We start from the raw sequence: 19,305 nt of genomic DNA, 5'->3' as shown, positions 1-19,305 counted from the left end.
GGTCTCAGCTTTGAATGGACTCTCCTGCTGGATTGGCTACTTTGGGTGGGTCTAGGCCTCATCTTCTGTCTTTGGTGTTCGTTGCAGCCATAAAAATGGAATTCTAAGGTCCCCAAGGTTTGGTAGGTAGCTTCAGGGCAGAATATGGCTTCGGTGCTCGCGTAATTCCTGAGGTTCAGTTTTCATTCAGTTTTTGTTCTTTGAGGATTCCTTACTTTCTTCTCAGCACAGTGGTATCAAACCTCTTTTTTTTTTTTTTTTTTTTTTAAATTTTTTTTTTTTTCAACGTTTATTTATTTTTGGGACAGAGAGAGACAGAGCATGAACGGGGGAGGGGCAGAGAGAGAGGGAGACACAGAATCGGAAACAGGCTCCAGGCTCTGAGCCATCAGCCCAGAGCCCGACGCGGGGCTCGAACTCCCGGACCGCGAGATCGTGACCTGGCTGAAGTCGGACGCTTAACCGACTGCGCCACCCAGGCGCCCTCAAACCTCTTATTTATTTTAGTTTATTTATTTATTTTTGTTTATTTATTCTTACATACACTTTATTTACTTGATTGAAAGCCTATGGTACATACAGTGTTTAATATAGCTGACTTAGCTTTGTTCACACTGACTCCAATGTGCTATATTTGGGTTTTCTCTGCTTGAGACTTTGCTCAGTTGCTGCTGTTGCCATTGGTTTGTTTTCTTTCAGGTCAGGAGCAAGGTGGGTACTTTCATATAAAATCTTATTTTTAATTTTCTCTCTGGCAATTGTCTCCTGGGTTTTTAGCTTGTATAGTTACACCTACAATGGAACCAGCATCCTAAAGCCACTGAGATAAATCCTCCTACACCAATATCACATTATCTCCTAAATCTACTAGTTAACAAAAGATGTTCAAGGCCAGCCACAACAGATCCTAAAGAGCCATTCATATAATATTGAATGCCACGCCCAGGGAATGTTTTCAGCATCTAAAATTCCTAGGATCTTAAAGGGCTTTCCCGTGGTGGGTTCACTTGGCTCTGGCCCTGTAGCCATGAGTTCTGGTATATGACTGCGGCCCTCCCTGGCCTGCACTGTCTATTAAACATTTTAAGTCCAGACTTTAAATCTAGCTTTTAAAAAAAATTTTTTTTAATGTTTTATTTATTTTTGAGACAGAGAGAGACAGAGCATGAGCAAGGGAGGGGCAGAGAGAGAGAGAGGGAGACACAGAATCCGAAGCAGGCTCCAGTCTCTGAGCTGTCAGCATAGAACCTGACGCAGGGCTCGAACTCATGAACCGTGAGATCATGACCTGAGCCGAAGTCGGACGCTTAACCGACTGAGCCACCCAGGCGCCCCTAAATCTAGCTTTTTAAAGGTGTTTTTATTGGGAAAGTAATTGGTCATGCTGTTGGAATTTAAAGATTAAACTAATTCTTAAAAAAAAAAAAAAAACACCCAAAAAACAAAAAACCATGGCTTGTCTTCCTATTTTTATTGAACAGTCTTTGACCCCTGAATATATGAGCTACAGAAGAAGTAGAAGATGAAAGCCAATTACTCTAATATCCACCTGAATACACACAGGTAGGTAGGTAGGTAGGTAGGTAGGAGGGAAGATAGATACAGACAATCAGCTTTGAGCATTTATGTGACTTAATTATGTGTTATTAGGACAGTTTAAATTTGACAGCCTTCCCTAGACTTACATGGTCTATCACAATGTCATAAGTCTACTTACATGCAGAAATGGCCTTTCTTTGGTTATTGAGAGGTTTTTAAAAAGCTTGGCCAAGTTTTACATCCCTTGATATATATTGCATCCAGAACCTTAAGGGAAAATTAGTTTACTGTTGACAACTAAGGAAAATTGTGTCGCTTGTGAACTGTGCTAAGATGATAGAAGGTTATTGTATTTCTGAGAAAAATGGCTATACACTCAGGAATAGTGGGCAGATAGAAGGAAAAAAATTAATAAAAAGCACTAAGAGCACTGAATGTCATCATTTCCTGCTTTTCTTGAGTTTGGTTTGTGTGGAAGAAATCTACTGATGGAGTTTCGTTGCGAGAAATTCATGTTTGGATGCCTGTCTGTCTTTTAAAGTAAGACATGTACATCTCTGCTTACTCTCTGAGTCCAGAGAATCTCTTTAAAAAGGACTGGCAGTATATAGAAAAACACCTCTTCAGACTCATTTTAATTTCGGTTCAGAGTAAAATAAAGGATATCTGTTTCTTAGCTGTAAGTGTTTGTCAGATAACTAGGTGATGAAGGAGGTTGGGTTGTGTAACATCACCTCTATATTCATTTTGCCAACTCCCCCCTCACCCCTGTTTTTTCCAATAAGTGTGGATTGACATTCTGGCTTTGCCACTTAACAACTGAGGTGACGAGTGAGTAAGCTATCTGAGTTCAGTTTTCTTTTCTTTTTTTTTTTTTTATTTTTTTATTTAAAAAAAATTTTTTTTTTTCAACGTTTATTTATTTTTGGTACAGAGAGAGACAGAGCATGAACGGGGGAGGGGCAGAGAGAGAGGGAGACACAGAATCGGAAACAGGCTCCAGGCTCTGAGCTATCAGCACAGAGCCCGACGCGGGGCTCGAACTCACGGACTGCGAGATCATGACCTGGCTGAAGTCGGACGCTTAACCGACTGCGCCACCCAGGCGCCCCTCAGTTTTCTTTTCGTTTCTTTCTTTTTTTTTTTTATTTGAGAGAGAGAGAGAGCTTGCACGTGCACATACGCAGGGAAGGGGCAGAAGGAGAGAGAGAATGTTAAGCAGGCTCCATGCTCGGCATGGAGCCCGACGGGGCTTAATCCCTCGACCCTGGGATCATGACCTCAGCCAAAACCAAGTGTTGGATGCTCAACCAACTGAGCCACCTGGGTGCTCCTGAGTTTAATTTTTTAATGAATTAAGTGGGGATAGTATAGTGTCAGCCTCAAAGACATCATTGTGAGAATTATAACACAATATATACCTAGTACTAGGCTGAGATGGCATTCAGTATGTATCACTTCCCTTTCAGCTTGAATAATAGAAAACTGATTCTCCATCTTTGGACACTGGAAGTGTATTTTCTATTCATTTATTATGCATTAATTCTTTAAAATATTTTAAAAATCTTTTTTTTTTTAAGTTTATTAAGTAATCTCTACCCCCAAAGTGGGGCTGGAACTCACAACCCAGACATCAAGAGTCACCTGCTCCACTAACTGAGTCAGCCAGATGCCCCTAAAATTATTTTTTTTAATTGAAGTACAATTAAGGTACAGTGTTAATATTATTTTAACATTACTTATGCATTAATTCTTGTGGAATGCTGACTAACCCACTACTGGAAGCCTTTGTGAGGGGTAGTTTGTCAGGGGTGGTGTAGAGGTATGGCTCAGGTGACCTGTGGACACCCCCTGCGCTCTGGTGTGTGTCAACTAGCCTCTTTATTATATATGATTAATTTTGACAGTCATTTTGTTCCAGACACCTTGTTATCAGGTTATTATCCTCCCGTCTATTCAGCTACAGTATTCAGAGAAATAAATCCTAATCTGACTGCTAAGCCAATATTCATTCTCTATTTGGTATTCATATAGTCATCTGTATCTATGTGTGTCTTTCTCCTTTGAAGGGAGAATTTCTACATTCATTATGAGGCAAACAGTCTGTAAGCTGAGCTCTTCATTAGATTTTCTGTGATGTTTATTTGTAGATTCATTTGGTACTTTGTATCTTCACCTTGCATTGCCATATTCTTTTATAGCATGAGTAAGACAAGCAGTCTAAAATTAGAGCAGGTTTATAAATTGTATTTCCTAGGATCCTGTGGAATAAAGGATGGATGTATGCAATGTCCTTAGCTTTGTTCTTGCAACATGTGAGTGCTGAGAGAATGCTAGCTGTGAACTATTTTTATATCCGCGTTCCTCATCTTTAAGAGCAGGGAATATGCAAATGTATACTTCACATACTGTGGGCTCAACATTTTACTCATTTTATTATTTAATCATAGATTGTTATTTTCATCATAGTCCCCCCCCCCCCCCCCCCCCACCAAGTCTCACAGTCAGCTCTCAGCACACACTCCATCACCTGGTTCCTAGAACTCAGATTGTGCAGTGGTCACGTCATCATTGACCAGGGCTCACACTTACAGCGGCAGAGGCCTTCCTAAAGCTCCATCATCTCCAGCCTACATGCTGCCCCTATTCTCCCGGCCCCCGGTCCCCAGCCCCACTTCGCCAGACACATTTTCATAATCTTTTCAGGGTCCAGGCTAGTGGCATCACCAGCAATGGAGCCTGATCATATAAGGAAAATACCACGAGCTCATGAGCGGCTAAATCGGGGACTCCGGGGCGTCCCTGCCCTAAGACACTTACTACACTCCCTCAGATGCCAACCTCCCCAATTCCCCCTGCCCCTGCCTGCCAACTCATCATAGTTTTTAATGTTTCATCTCATGTCTTTCAGTGACGAAACAAGAAAATCTGTTTGTAGATGATTCCGGTCTGTATTTGGCTATTCAGTTCCATCTGGAATGTGCATATATATTTTTATATTATTATGAATATGCAAAAGCAAAGGATCAGTTCCACATTGCTAAAGACATCAGCAAATTACAAATTGATTTGACAGGTAAGACTTGTTCCTTTTTGTGGGTTATTAATTTATTTTCATGATGAAACTATTACATTGGCAGTTTGGCTGTCTTGTTTGGTTGTATTTGATTTTTTATGTTCTGTTCTTTGCTTTATAAAAATAGATTTTAAAGATTTTATTTTATTTCATTATTTATTTCTCTTTTAATTTTAGAGAGAGACAGAGTGCGAGTGTGAGAGGGGCAGAGTGAGGGAGAGAGAGAAAGACAATCTTGAGGAGGCTGCACGTTCAGAGCAGAGTCTGATGTGGGACTTCATGACCCTGAGATCATGATCTGAGCTGAGACCAAGAGTTGGATGCTTAAACAACTGAACCACCCAGGCACCCCAAGATTTTATTGTAAAAATTCGGCACTTGGGTGGCTCAGTTGGTTGAGCATTTGACTTTGGCTCAGGTCATGATCTCACGGTTTGTGGGTTCAAGCCCCGCGTCAGGCTCTGTGCTCACAACTCAGAGTGTGGAGCCTGTTTCAGATTCTGTGTCTCCCTCTCTGTCTTTCCCTCCACTGCTTGCACTCTGTCTCTCTCTCTCTCTCTCTCAAAAATAAATAAACATTAAAAATAAAAAATTTCAGTTTTAGGGGTGCCTGGGTGGCTTTAGTCGGTTGAGGTCTGACTTCAGCTCACATCATGATCTCATGGTCCATGAGTTCAAGCCCTGTGTGGGGCTCTGTGCTGACAGCTCAGAGCCTGGAGCCTTCTTCCTGTTCTGAGTCTCCGTCTCTGCCCCTCCCCTGCTCGCACTCTGTCTCTCTCTCAAAAATAAATAAATAAATAAATAAATAAACGTTAAAAAATGTTTTCAAAGTTCATAGTTTTAGAACAAATTAGGAATGAAATCTTTTCTTTATTCCTGGAGATTTCCTCTATTTTCTAGTCTGGTTAGATACATGTTAGTAATGTACAGCAGCCAGGTAGTATACAAATGAACTTGTTTTTAAAAAGTAAGCTCTCGGGGCGCCTGGGTGGCTCAGTCGGTTAAGCGGCCGACTTCGGCTCAGGTCACGATCTCGCGGTCCATGAGTTCGAGCCCCGCGTCGGGCTCTGTGCTGAAGGCTCAGAGCCTGGAGCCTGCTTCGGATTCTGTGTCTCCCTCTCTCTCTTTGCCCCACCCCCCACTTGCACTCTGTCTCTCTTTCTCAAAAATGAATAAACGTTAAAAAATTTTTTTCTATGTTTCTTATTGAGCTGGTCTTGTCAATAAAATCTTTCAAATACATTATGAGTTAAATATGACTGTGGCCTGGTCTGGGATCTTAGCCATCTTTTATTACATTGTTTGTATGGGGAAAATTATTAAATATCTAGCTTATAACTTTTGGAACGATGGCCATATGTAAGTTGGAGTCTTGTCTGTATTTGAGAATATAGTTATATATAATATAACTTGTGAGGTTAGTTTCAGAGATTATGTTTTTAAATGTTTCAGCCCTAGGGGGCTTTTCTTGGGCTATTTAAAAACTAATGGCACGGTATTCTGTATAGTCGCCTATAACTGCTGGTATATTTACTAGCTAGTTCCTCATATTTTTTCCAAGTTAAGAGTGAAGAACTTAAAAAAAAAACAAATGTGGTACTCACAAATATAAAATGGGAATCAGATTATTATTTTTTTCCATTTAACTGTAGCCTTTCTATAAAAAAGTGAGCTGTGTTAGGCTGTCTCAGTAGCTATTTTTGTGTAACATGTGTAAAGGGCCAGATTCATTGCAGGATAAAATCTAGACTTCTTAGACGGGTCATTACGGTCAAGGGTCTTTATAATCTGAAGCTTGCCAGAGAATGGATAATAGGACTGTTGCTTCTATTAAAGCTATTCTTGTAGCAAGGTATTTCAGATACAAAATGGAAAAAATGTTGGTGTTAAATGAAGCCAGATAGAATCATGGAAAGATAGACTGTGGGATTTAGAACCTGGAGACCCTGGCTTTAAGCTCTGGCTCTGATACTGATAATCCCTGTGATTTTAAGCAAGCGACTGCACCTCAGAACCTCTGTTTTTTCATTTGTTATATGACGATGCTGATAATCCTTCTACCAATGACACTTTTTTTCTTTAAATGTTTATTTATTTATTTTGAGAGCTGGAAAGAGTGGGGGAGGAGCAGAGGGAAAGGGAGAATCCCAAGCAGGTTCTGCGCTGTCATCCCAGAGCCGGAAGTGAGGCTCTCTATCTCACGAACTGTGAGATCATGACCTGAGCCAAAATTAAGACTCGGATGATTAACTGACTGAGCCACCTAGTTGCCCCCATGACACTTTTTTGAGGAAGGAGGTAGTTTGATGCAAAAGTAGGTATGTGTAATCCAGTGGCGTAAATCTTGGGTTTGAGTTCTGGCCACATAGCTTATTGGCTTTATAATTCTATTTTAATTTTTAGTATTATTAATTTTTATCTCCCACCCCTGGCTTTATAATTTTATAAGTAGTTTTAAAATCATCACTGGGCCTCAGGATTTTTTAAAATGTGAAATGGAGAAAATACCTTACAAACTTTAAAGCACTCTGAAAATACTACTTTTTTTTCCCCTCCCCCCCTGAAAATACTACTTTTCATGATTGTACAGTAGATCTAATTGACAAATCAGTAGATACAATTTAATATGCTTTTTTCAGGTGCTTTGGGGAAGAGAACACGGTTCCAGGAAAATTACGTGGCACAACTTATTCTAGATGTGAGAAGGAAAGGGGATGTCTTTTCATACTGTGAGTTCAGTCCCGCACCCACTCCTCAGGAACATTTAACCAGGGTGAGTCGGATCAAAAGTTAATTGAATTAACATCCAAATCTGACAGTGTCAGTAGGTGAGTTTTGTAGAAACACTGAATGGGTTGGGAAGAGGCTTCATTTTGTCCCTTTTCGAGCTGTTTCAGGGTGGCTGGGGTTTTAAAAAACAAACCTGTGGCTAGGCCTTTTTTACCCTTAAGTAGAGATAAAATGTTATTTTTTTTCTTAGACCTCAGTAATAGGAATTAGCAATGCAGTTAGTTTCTATTACCCTTGAAAGAATTCAAAGGATGAACTGAGTAGAGTCTATTTTTCTAGCTGCTACCATATTTGTTGTCTTAACTTTCACCTTCTGTGGATATTTTTAAATATTAAGAGATATGAAATTTCTTAGACTTCCTCTTTAAAATATATAAACAGATGATAAGAATACCTTTTTATCAGTGTTCTGATCCTTTGTTACTCTGTCATTATTGGGCTGGTTACTGCCTTAGTATCTTTTTCTTTACCTGGCTAATGCATTCTCTCTTTTTTTTTTTTTTGTTTAAAGATTTTATTTTTAAGTAATCTCTACATGCAACAGGGGCTCGAACCTATACCCCTGAGATCAAGAGTCACCTGCTCTACTGACTGAGCCAGCTAGGGACCCCATGCATTCTCTTTTCTTGTAGCTTAATTTTATGGCTCTCAGCAGGATAATAAGTTGGAGAACTTAGTGGTCAATCTTTCAAAGCTAAGAAGGTACAAAATGCCTTGGGTTAAGATCCAAGAGCTTGTGACAAAGCTTGATTGGGACACAAGGAATCCCTGGGAAGTGAAAAGAGCTAAAAGCAAAAGGTGGTGGGGGGGGTGTTATGGTGATTGACAGTGACAGCTGATGGTCTCATGCAGTCTGACCCCTAACACAAAAGGAAAATTTAAATAGTAACTACTCTTGTTTTCAGATAATAAAGAAATTTACCCCCCCCAAATAAATAAATTTATGGCTCTTGGTCACTTTACCTGTTTAGATGCCTTTCCATCTCCTTCCACAGAAATCATTAGCATTTATATTTTTTTATTGCAGAAATCCCAGGCCAACATTTTTGGTAGTCCTTTGCTTGATGTTACTGTCTTTGAAGCCCTGCTCTTCATTTTAGAGCCTACAAGCACATTTTTCTTGGGTACTTTGAACACCAAAATTCTATTCTGTACTGAAAATAATGCCAAGAGTAGGGGCTAGGGATGGGAAGGGAGAGTGGCAGCAGTCAGGAATCCTAAGGAAAACCTTTGATGACATATTGTATACCTCCTGGGCTTACTCCAAGCACTGTCTTGTTTGCATTCAAGATATCTAGGGAAGAACAGGTATTGATTCTAAGAGGAGAAGGAGGGAGGTAAGGAAAAGATGTAGAAACTCAGGGATAAGATTACATAGGGTGCTGCCTATACTTCCCCACATAGGTTGAGCCATAGTGAAGGAGGGCTTGTACTGCTGTGTTGATGCTGGTCCGGGAACACTGTGCTGTTACCTGCTTCATTCCTTGGCCTCCTTGCATGTCTGGAGTCTCCCCTTTAAGCCTTTATTTTTCTTTTTTTCTTTTTTTTTTTAAACCTTTTGATGTAAACCAAATCCTTCTCTAAATCTTAGATTAACCGCCGTAATCCTGATCTTTAAGCCACAGCATAGCATCAATGAATAGAGATTTAATTCTGCAATCCATGCATTTAATTCAGTAATCCATTGTTGTTTATTTTATTTTATTTTATTTTATTTTTAATGTGGAGTTCTCTTATTCAAAATTGTCTTCTGGGGGCGCATAGTTGGCTCACTTGGTTAAGCGTCTGACTCTTGATTTCGGCTCAGGTCATGATCTCATGGTTCGAGGGTTCGAGCCCCACATCGGGCTCTGTGCTGACAGTGATATTCTCTTTCTCTCCCCCTCTCTCTGTCCCTCCCCTGCTCTCTGTCCCTCTCAACATAAAAAAAAAAAAAAAAAAAAAAAAAATTGTCTCCTGTGATGATAAACAGGATAAGGATATGATGACTGTTATTAGGAATGCAAAAAAATGATGCACAATTTAATATAGAATTTACTGAATCTTTAATATTTGAAGTAAAATACATTCAGATAACCTTATGGTTTTCATTAATTACTACTTAAAGGAGTAAGGTACAAATTATGTGATGTATGTATTGGTTACATAGGAACAGCTTTATACTTAAGAACAGAAGATAGAATTGCTTGTTTAATTACATATCCTATTTCCTTATGTGAAGGACACTATTAGATTATAAAATACACTATCTTTTTGATAACCACTCTTTGGGGAAAAAAGGAACGTTATTACATCAGTTTTAGTCGTTGCAAAATATATCTTGATTGGAAATGTTACAGTGTGAAAATGTGTATCTCAGAATTGAGGAAACAGTAATTTTATTGTCAGTGAGGAGCATATTTCCCTGTGGGCCTTTCTAGAGTCTTAATCTGTTATTACTGGGGAATTATATAGATTCAAGCCATTGGAGATCACCAACAGTTAGGAGCATCCCCAATGTGCAGATTAAAGACACACTCCCTGTTCTTAGTTGTTCAATTGTGTATTCACAAAAAACAAAAATGCATACATGATTAGCATCACTAATAAGAAATATATATTAAATGCTACGTATGGTATGTCTCACATATTGGAGATAAATTATGTGCTAATTTCTTGGTTAGGTAGAATGTTATGAGGTACAAATGGTACTGGGGCGGAACAATACTCTAAATTTGGGACTTGCAGAATGGTTAGGTAAGTACGTACGGCAGCCGACCCATTAAAACATTTTTTTTTCTTTGAGAGAGAGAGAGAGAGAGAGAGAGAGAGAGAGAGAGAGAGAATGAGAATGAGTGGGGGAGGAGCAGAGAGAAAGCATGAGAGAGAGAATCCCAAGCAGGCTCTGTGCTGTCAGTACAGAGCCAAATGTGGAGCTTGATCCCAGCTCTCTGGGATCATGACCTGAGCCGAAATCAAGAGTTGGATGTTCAGCCGACTGAGCCACCCAGGTACCCCAACAGCCAACCCATTTTAATTTTAGAAGAGCTAAATAGGAACATAGAGAATTTTGAATGAAGATCAAAACTGATTACTTGTTTGTGTCTGACAAATAATGCCGTGTGGCCAACTCTGACATATCTCAGGTCTTCTGTGGTGGATGGGAAGGAGTCCTGGGATGGTGGAGGAGACTTGGTCCCTGTCCCTTCCTTATTGTCTAGCCTGGGATGAGAATCTGGTACAGTTACAAAATACTTAGTTTCCTCATTTGTTTTTTCCACATCACGCTTTGTTAAAGGATCAGATTAGATTTATAAAGGTACTGTATGGGTGTGTTAAAAACATTGTGTATTAGGAGCGCCTGTCTGGCTCAGTCAGTAGAGCATGTGACTCTTGATCTCGAGGTTGTGAGTTTAAGCCTTGTGTTGGGTGTGGAGATTACTTAAAAATAAAATTTTAAGAAAAAAACAGAAAACAAAACATTGTGTGTTATTAAGTAGATTAATATAACCCTATAGTGATGTAATAAGATGAGAATTTTGGGATACTGTAGTGCTACATAGACCAATATGGTAGCCATCAGCCACATGTGATTATTAATCACTGGAAAGTTGGTTGGTTCAAACTGAGATATGCTGACGTGTAAAAGACACATCAGATTTCATAGACTGTATGAAAAAAAGAATGTATGATGTCCAATAATTTTCTCTTGACACAAATTACAGGAATAGTATTTTTGATGTATTAGGTTAAATCATATGCTTTTTTTTTTTTTTTTTTTTTTTTACTTTTTTACTTTTTTTAAGTGTGGCTGCTAGAAAATTTAAAATTATGTATGTAGTTCTATTTTTTAAATTCTGAAAGGCCTGTCTTGAAAATGATGGCCACCAGGGTGTGCTGTGCACCCGCCAGCCCTGCCTTTGAAGGGTGCCCATTCCGGGAGGAAGAGCCACTTTTTCAACTGATTCTGAGCAGTCGCCTAAGTGTCTGTGTTCCTCCCATCAGCAGTTGTTGGTGTTGCCGTACTCTTTTCTTGAAACCCTGTAGGTAGAGACAGACCCACCGTTAGGGTGATTTTGAGGCTAGACAAGGAAAGGTGTTCCTCTGGGCTGTGTTTTGGGCAGACTTACTGCTTACTAGGGAAAAGGTTACGAGTTAAGAAGTTGACCTCTTAGCCATAGACAGTCCAGCTTTCTGGTCTGTTTAGCTCCTAGTTTTAGGTGCTTTCATTGAATTAGAAAAGGAAGACTTAAATAAAGTGTGCCTATTTTATTTTAAATGTACATTTTGCATTTTGAAAAATAGACCCCATAGAGCCACCACCATAATAAAAATACAGAGTCATTTCCATTACACCAAAAAGTCGCTTATACTTCTCTGCAGTCAGTCACTTTCCCTCCCACTGGTCTGCTTTCTGTCACAGATTAGAGCTGCTTTTCCTAGAATTTCAAATAAATGGAATCATACAGTATGACTCTTTTGTGTCTGGTTTCTTTCCCTTAGCATAATGTTTTTTTAAGTTGTAGCAATTCTCTTTTTTCCCCAGTTTTACTGAGAAATAATTGGCGTGTCACTGGATAAGTTTAAGGTGTTCAGCATAATGGTTGGGTTTGCATAAATTGTGAAATGAAATGATTACCACAGTAGGTTCAGCTAACATCTATCTTCTCATATGGTTGAAAAGAAAAGAAAAAACAGAAAAAAGGGAAAAAAATTTCTTCTTAGGATCTACTGTCTTAACAGCTTTCCTGTCACACAGCATACATCACATCAGGTCATACATCACATTCTTAGTACTTATTCGTTTTGTAACTGGAGGTCTGTAGCTTTTGACTGTCTTCCTCCAATTCCCCTTCCCCCACTCTTTGCCCCTGGTAACTACAGATCTGATCTCTTTCTCTATGAGTTTTGTTTGTTTATTTATTTATTTATTTATTTATTTATTTATTTATTTATTTATTTATTTTTAGATTCTACGTATAAGTGAGATCATACAGTATGTATCTTTCTCTTACTTAAGTTAGCATAATACCTTCAAAGTCCATCCAAATTGTCACCATTGGCAGGATTTCCTTGTTTTTTTTTTTTTATGGCTGAATAATATTCCATTATGTACCATATCTTCTTCTTTTCTTTTAATGTTTATTTTTTATTTTTGAGAGAGTGGGAGAGGGGCAGAGAGAGAGGGAGACAGAGGATCTGGAGTGGGCCCTGTGCTGACTGCAGAGAGCCTGACGTGGGATTCGAACTCACAAACCATGAGATCATGACCTGAGCCAGAGTCACATGCTTAACCCACTGAGCCACCCAGGTACCCTGTACCATATCTTCTTAATGCATGGATGCAAACTTAGGTCCATCAGAGGACAATGTGATTATCCATTTACCTGTTGGTAGACAGTTGAACTGTTTCTAATTTTTGGCTCTTATGAATAAAGCTGCTTGAAACATTTGTGTGTAAGTCTTTGTGTGAACATATGTTTTTAATTCTCTTTGGTAAATGCCTAGGATTGGAATGGTTGGATTGTGTGGTGTGTTCTTAACTTGATGAGAAATTGCCAAACTGTTTTTCCAAAATGGTTGTACTGTTTTATATTCCAAACATCAGTGTATGAGAGTGCCAGTTGCAAATGCTTGGTATTGTCAGTCTTCTGAATTTTGGTATTCTAGTGTGTTGTGTGTGTGTATAGAGAGATCCCATTGTGGTTTTACGTTTTTTTGACAATTCATTTTTTAAATCAATTTTTTTGAAATAGAACTTCTATCCAAAAGTTGATCCATTTTAATTGATGAGATTAAACCCATTCAGTTTGATGGCATTTGACAAATACATATATCTAGCCATTATAGTCAATGTATGTTTCATTACCCTAGAAAGTTCCATCATGCCCCTTTGCAGTTAATCCCCCACCTCAGTGGCCCTAAACAGTCATAGATCTGTTTACTGTGACTAGAGATAGATTGCTTTTTCTTTTTTTTTTTTTTTTTAATAAAAAATTTTTAAATGTTTATTTTTGAGACAGAGCATGAGCTGGGGAGGGACAGAAAGACAGGGAGACAGAATCTGAAGCAGGCTTCAGGCTCTGAGCTGTCAGCACAGAGCCTGATGCAGTGCTTGAATCCACAAACCATGAGATCATGACCTGAGCCAGAGTCGGACACTTAACCAGCTGAGCCACCCAGACACCCTGATAGTTTGCCTTTTCTAGAATTTTACATGAACTTTTTTGTATCTGGCCTCTTTTGTTGAGCATGTTTTTGAGATTTACCTATATGGCTACCTGTGGCAGTAGTTCCTTTTTATTGCTGATTAGAATTCCATTGGATGCCGCTCTGGAAAGCAGTGTGGAGGTTCCTCAGAAAATTAAAAATAGACCTACCCTATGACCCAGCAATAGCACTGCTAGGAATTTATCCAAGGGATACAGGAGTACTGATGCATCGGGGCACTTGTACCCCAATGTTCATAGCAGCACTCTCAACAATAGCCAAATTATGGAAAGAGCCTAAATGTCCATCAACTGATGAATGGATAAAGAAATTGTGGTTTATATACACAATGGAATACTACGTGGCAATGAGAAAAAATGAAATATGGCCTTTTGTAGCAACGTGGATGGAACTGGAGAGTGTGATGCTAAGTGAAATAAGCCATACAGAGAAAGACAGATACCATATGGTTTCACTCTTATGTGGATCCTGAGAAACTTAACAGGAACCCATGGGGGAGGGGGAGAAAAAAAGAAAAAAAAAAAAAAGAGGTTAGAGTGGGAGAGAGCCAAAGCATAAGAGACTGTTAAAAACTGAGAACAAACTGAGGGTTGATGGGGGGTGGGAGGGAGGAGAGGGTGGGTGATGGGTATTGAGGAGGGCACCTTTTGGGATGAGCACTGGGTGTTTTATGGAAACCAATTTGACAATAAATTTCATATATTATAAAAATAAATAAATAAATAAATAAATAAATAAATAAATAAAAAAGAATTCCATTGGATGGATATAGTATAGTTTTTCTTTTATCTGTTTATTGACAGACATTTGAGTTGTTTCTGGTTTGGGCGATTACAGCCCAAACCATTGGGCTTATGAACATTTATTTATATATGTCTTTGTGTGGACATGTTTTCATTTCTCATGGTAACCACTTAGAGTGGAATTGATAGCTCCTATAGTAAATATATGTTTGTTTGTTTTTTTTATAAGAAGTTGGCAAAATATTTTCTTTGGTTGAACACCATTTTAAATTTCTACCAATACTGTGTGAAAGTTCTCATTGCTCTAGATCCTTGTCAACATTTGTTATTTTCATTGTTTTAAATTAGTATTTCCTCTTGACTACTGTTGTCAGGGATCTTTTTGTGTGCTTATTGGCCACCTTCCTTTATGAAGTACCTGTAGAAATCTATTGTCTACTTTTATATTGGGTTGTTTATCTTCTTTTTGAGTTGTAAGAGTTCTCCATACTCTCTGCATACCAGTCTCTTTTCAGATATTTGTTTTTTGAATATATTCTGAGTCTGTAGCTTGGCTTTTCATTTTCTTAACAATGTTTTCAAAAAACAGAAGTTTTTAATTTGATGAAGTTCAATTTAGTAAGTTTTTTTCTCTGATGGTTCAGGTTTTTTTTGTATGTTCTAATTAAGGACTACTTACCTAGCCCAGCACTGCAAAGCTTTTTTCCTCTGATTTCTTCTAGTTTTTTCAGTATTAGCTTCTGCATTAAGGTCTGTGATCAATTTGGGTTTAATTTTTGTGTTGGTATGGGATAAGAGTGAAGGGTCATTTCTTTCCAAATGGATATCCAGTTGTTCCGCCATGTTTTTTTGAAAAGACTTTTCCTGTGTTGAATCACCCTAGGCACCTTTGTTAAAACTCATTTGACCATATGTGGGTCTAAAGTTATGGACTCTATTTGATTCCTTTCATGTGTATGTCTATCTTCATGCCAGTACCACGCTGTCTTGGCTTTGTAGTAATTCTTGAAATCAGGTACTCTATCAAAGCCCCCTAAGTCCTCAGATTTTATTCTTTTTCAAATTGTTTTGGTTATTCTAGATCCTGTTGAGAAACAGAGTTGGGAGTGGATGTTTTAGATTAGAATTTAGAGCAGGGTATGGAAAGATCTGGTTTTAAATCCTGGTGGATCAGTGGAGGGGCTTTTGCCTACTGGGCTCAATGAATGATAGCTGTTGTTTCCTATTACTGATATTGTCAGTGCATTCCTGAGGTTTAGATGGCATGTCCTCTCTTTCTACGTACTAAATTATCTCTAAATATGTGTTTCACAAGAAAAAGCCTATTGACCATATGTAGACATTGTATAATCTTTAAACAAAAAGGTAAGTTATCCCTCCTTAGTAATCAGTTGCATACAGTGTATTGAATGAATCAAATTTAATTTTTGGTCTAAATATTTTCTTTTGTATTGCACCAGAATCTTGAACTCAATGATGACACTGTTCTAAATGAGATTAAGTTAGCAGATTGTGAACAGTTTCAGATGACTGACCTGTGTGCTGAAGAGCTTGCTGTTGTCCTTGGAATCTGGTAAGTCAGTTACTTACTTGGGTACTTTGAACACTTCGCATATTGTTTCTCTTGTGTTGAGAAAGACTATTCCAGGACTCAGTTGTTCTGGACGAATAGGGAATCTTATAATGCTTATAAGGACCGAGAATAGTGGGGCAATCAGTTACCACTAAACCACCAGTGGTCTCCACTGGGCAACCAAGTAAAGGGTTAGAGATTAGGAATTTCGGGAATCTCCTTTAAATTAGTGTACTTATCCTTCTCTTTTCCTTCATAAGTAAAATATCTTTGATTAGCTTTCGCTAGAAATAAACTTTTAATAAAGTATTTAGGAGAGTTGAGAATGACTAATTTGACCTTTGAGGATATTTACATTCTGAAGGATAGAATTCTTTTTTTTTTTAATTTTTTATGTTTATTTATTTATTTTGAGGGAGAGAGCGCCCTCCATGGGAAGGGGCAGAGAGAGGGAGAGAGAGAGAATCCCAAGCAGGCTTGTAAAAAAAAAAAAAAAAAAAAAAGTCTTTTCACTCAGTAGAACTTACTCTTTTGTGACCACCTCATAGCATTTTACTTCTTTTCCACTGACAGTAGGATTTCATTTATGCACAAGTTGAATGCCGCCCTCCATTCCTCTTGTTAGTTAGGGTGAAAGGGATCACACACACACACAGCTGTGCTTCTAAGCCCACAGCACTTGTCCTATCACATTATTTGATTCCACTGACAGAATTTATGCTTACTATGAAACATTGTCCAATTCGTGATGATTCTTAGTATATAAATAATATAAATAGCAACTATTTGTGAGCAAATAGTTCACCATGTACTTGTGAGCAAATAGTACACCAATACCATGTAGGAATTACACCATGTACTTCCCACATTACCCCCTCTTAATGTTCTAGTGACCCTAGAGTTTGTTACTCTTCTCCATTTTTCAGAGGGGAAAGTGGGTTTAAATGGCTGACTGACTTGCTCAGAATTACAAAGCAGCAGTGAAGGCTTGAATATCCAGGTTTTACTGACCCTAAGTTTTGAGTTCTCCTCTATGCAGTTTCTTAAAACATCATTTTGGCAAATTCATGATTGTCGACTTATCAGAAAATTAAATCAAGCAAAGTATACATATTCCCAGGCATTCTGTCAATTGAGCTTTAGGTACAATGAATTAAGCTTCACAGTTGAGAGGGGACTAAAAGACAAAGAAAATGCTTGTTCTAAAATACTGTTTTTTTCCTCCAAATACAATATTGATGGAAGAGCTAAAAGTGCTGAGTGGATTTCATAGGCAACTTGAATCTTCCCTGTTTGGTAGAAACTACTTAGTTATGTTTTGAATCTTGGAGCACCTGATGCGGTTTATAAATGAGCCAGGACATCTACATGAACTGAATTCCCTTGGGGGTTGTAAACAGCGATTTTGTTATACCGCCTGATCTCTATCTGATCCCCATGGTCATTACCTCTATGGAAAAGTGACTTGGACGTTGCAGTGGGCTGGGTTGGTTTAGAAAGGAAACACAGAGAAGGTGAATTCTTATAGATGGTTGATTGGTGAAGCAGTGGGGCTAGGAAAAAAGAGACAAATGAAAAACCAGACTCTTAAATACAGAGAACAAGCTGGTGCTTGCCACAGAGGAGGTGGGATGGGGAGATAGGTGAAATAGATAAAGGGGGTTAAGAGTAAACTAATCTTCTTTTAGAGGTTTTGTTTTTTTGAGAGAGAGTGCACGTGAACAGGGGAGGGGTGGAGAGGAATGGGGAGAATCCCAAGCAGGCTCCATGGCCAGCACGGAGCCCCAGTGTGGGGCTCGATCCCACAACTGTGAGATTATGACCTGAGCTGAAATCAAGAATTGGGTGCTTACCCAGGCACCCTGAGAGTAGATTTATCTTTGTGGGCATTGAGAAATATGTAGAATTGTTGAATTGTTATATTGTATACCTGAAACTTCTATAACACTGTATATTAATTATACTTGAATTTTTAAAAAAGGTAACCACTCTCCTTAATTTTGCATTTGTCATTTTCTTAAAAAAAATTTTGGGATGAGCACTGGGTGTTGTAAGGAAACCAATTTGACAATAAATTTCATATAATAAAAAAAAAAAAAAAAAGAAAAAAAATTTTTTTTTGTAAATGTTTATGCATTTCTGAGAGACAGAGAGAGACAGAGCACGAGTGGGAGAGGGGCAGAGAGAGAGGGAGACATAGAATCTGAAGCAGGCTTTGGGTTCTGAGCTGTCAGCACAGAGCCTGATGCAGGCTCAAACTCACGAACTGTGAGATCATGACCTTAGCTGAAGTCAGACGCTTAACTGACTGAGCCACCCAGGCGCCCCTCTTGCCTTTTCAAAAAATATATCTATTCACATGTTTTTATACTTCTTTTTTTTTTTAATTTTTTTAACGTTTATTTATTTTTGACAGAGAGAGACAGAGCATGAGCGGGGGAGGGGCAGAGAGATAGAGGGAGACACAGAATCTGAAACAGGCTCCAGGTTCTGAGCTGTCAGCACAGAGCCCGACGTGGGGCTCGAACTCACGGACCGCAAGATCATGACCTGAGCTGAAGTCAGATGCTCAACCGACTGAGCCACCCAGACACCCCACCTGTTTTTATACTTCTAAGTCGATTGTTTCATGTTGTTGGTTTCTGAGCTTTATGAAAATGGTATCTTACTATATGTAGTCTTCTGTGATTGTTTTTTCTCTCAATATTCTGATTTTATGATTCATTCATGTTTTATATGTAACTACAATTTACTTCGCATTACAGCATCCCTTTGGGTGAATATTTCTCTGTTTATCAGTCTCCTTTTGGACGTTTGGATTGTTTCAAGATTTTTTCCTATCATACACAATTTTACTACGGATATTTGTGTGTATGGTTCCGGTACACCTATTCAGGAATTTCTCTGGGCTCTATACCTAGGATGGAATTATTGAGTTAAGGATATATGAAAGTTTGCTTTACAAGATAGTGCTAAATTGTTTAACAAAATCATCCTGTCAAATTGTACTTGGATCAGCAGGATCTAAATATTCCCATTGTTCTGTCTCTTTGACAGCCTTTCTCTAATTTTTGCCTAATGGTTACAGTAATATTTTAATTTTTTTGGCCTGAGTTTGATAAATAGGAGCTGGTGCCACGTTAATTCTTTTCATTTTCTTTGTGACCTGGCACAGATTAGATTGCTTTCCCCCAGTAAAAAAACTTATGTTGACATTTAGTACACCAGCCACATTTTATTTGTTAGCATTTTACTACATACTTGCTTATTACATTATTTACTGTCATACTTATCTTTGGCACACTCATATCTATATTTGTACATGATACAATATTACAATATGTGCTTTGAAATATATACACTTTACGTTGCCT

At 38.5% G+C, this 19,305-nt stretch overlaps 1 protein-coding gene, 2 non-coding genes and 1 pseudogene across 3 annotated transcripts in view; 1 reads left to right on the top strand and 3 right to left on the bottom strand.

Moving 5' to 3' along the window:
- Nucleotides 1-19,305, top strand: part of TTC27 (tetratricopeptide repeat domain 27) — a 187,106-nt gene that overhangs the window by 22,377 nt on the left and 145,424 nt on the right. The window contains exons 6-8 of the mRNA XM_045447193.1: nucleotides 4,451-4,615; nucleotides 7,255-7,388; nucleotides 15,819-15,931. Coding sequence (XP_045303149.1) covers nucleotides 4,451-4,615; nucleotides 7,255-7,388; nucleotides 15,819-15,931 — 412 coding nt within the window. The remainder of the gene's footprint in view (nucleotides 1-4,450; nucleotides 4,616-7,254; nucleotides 7,389-15,818; nucleotides 15,932-19,305) is intronic.
- Nucleotides 536-1,057, bottom strand: LOC123581261 (annotated as a pseudogene).
- Nucleotides 4,033-4,117, bottom strand: LOC123581770. The gene has a single exon (XR_006704000.1). It is a non-coding gene; the product is annotated as a small Cajal body-specific RNA 18 (non-coding RNA).
- LOC123581786 lies at nucleotides 4,197-4,336 on the bottom strand. The gene has a single exon (XR_006704015.1). It is a non-coding gene; the product is annotated as a small Cajal body-specific RNA 17 (non-coding RNA).

This window comes from Leopardus geoffroyi, chromosome A3 (genome assembly GCF_018350155.1).
Source record: "Leopardus geoffroyi isolate Oge1 chromosome A3, O.geoffroyi_Oge1_pat1.0, whole genome shotgun sequence".
NCBI classification, from domain to species: domain Eukaryota; kingdom Metazoa; phylum Chordata; class Mammalia; order Carnivora; family Felidae; genus Leopardus; species Leopardus geoffroyi.
The sequence above is the reverse complement of the archived record's forward strand: the minus strand, read 5'-3'. Positions and strand labels throughout refer to the sequence as shown.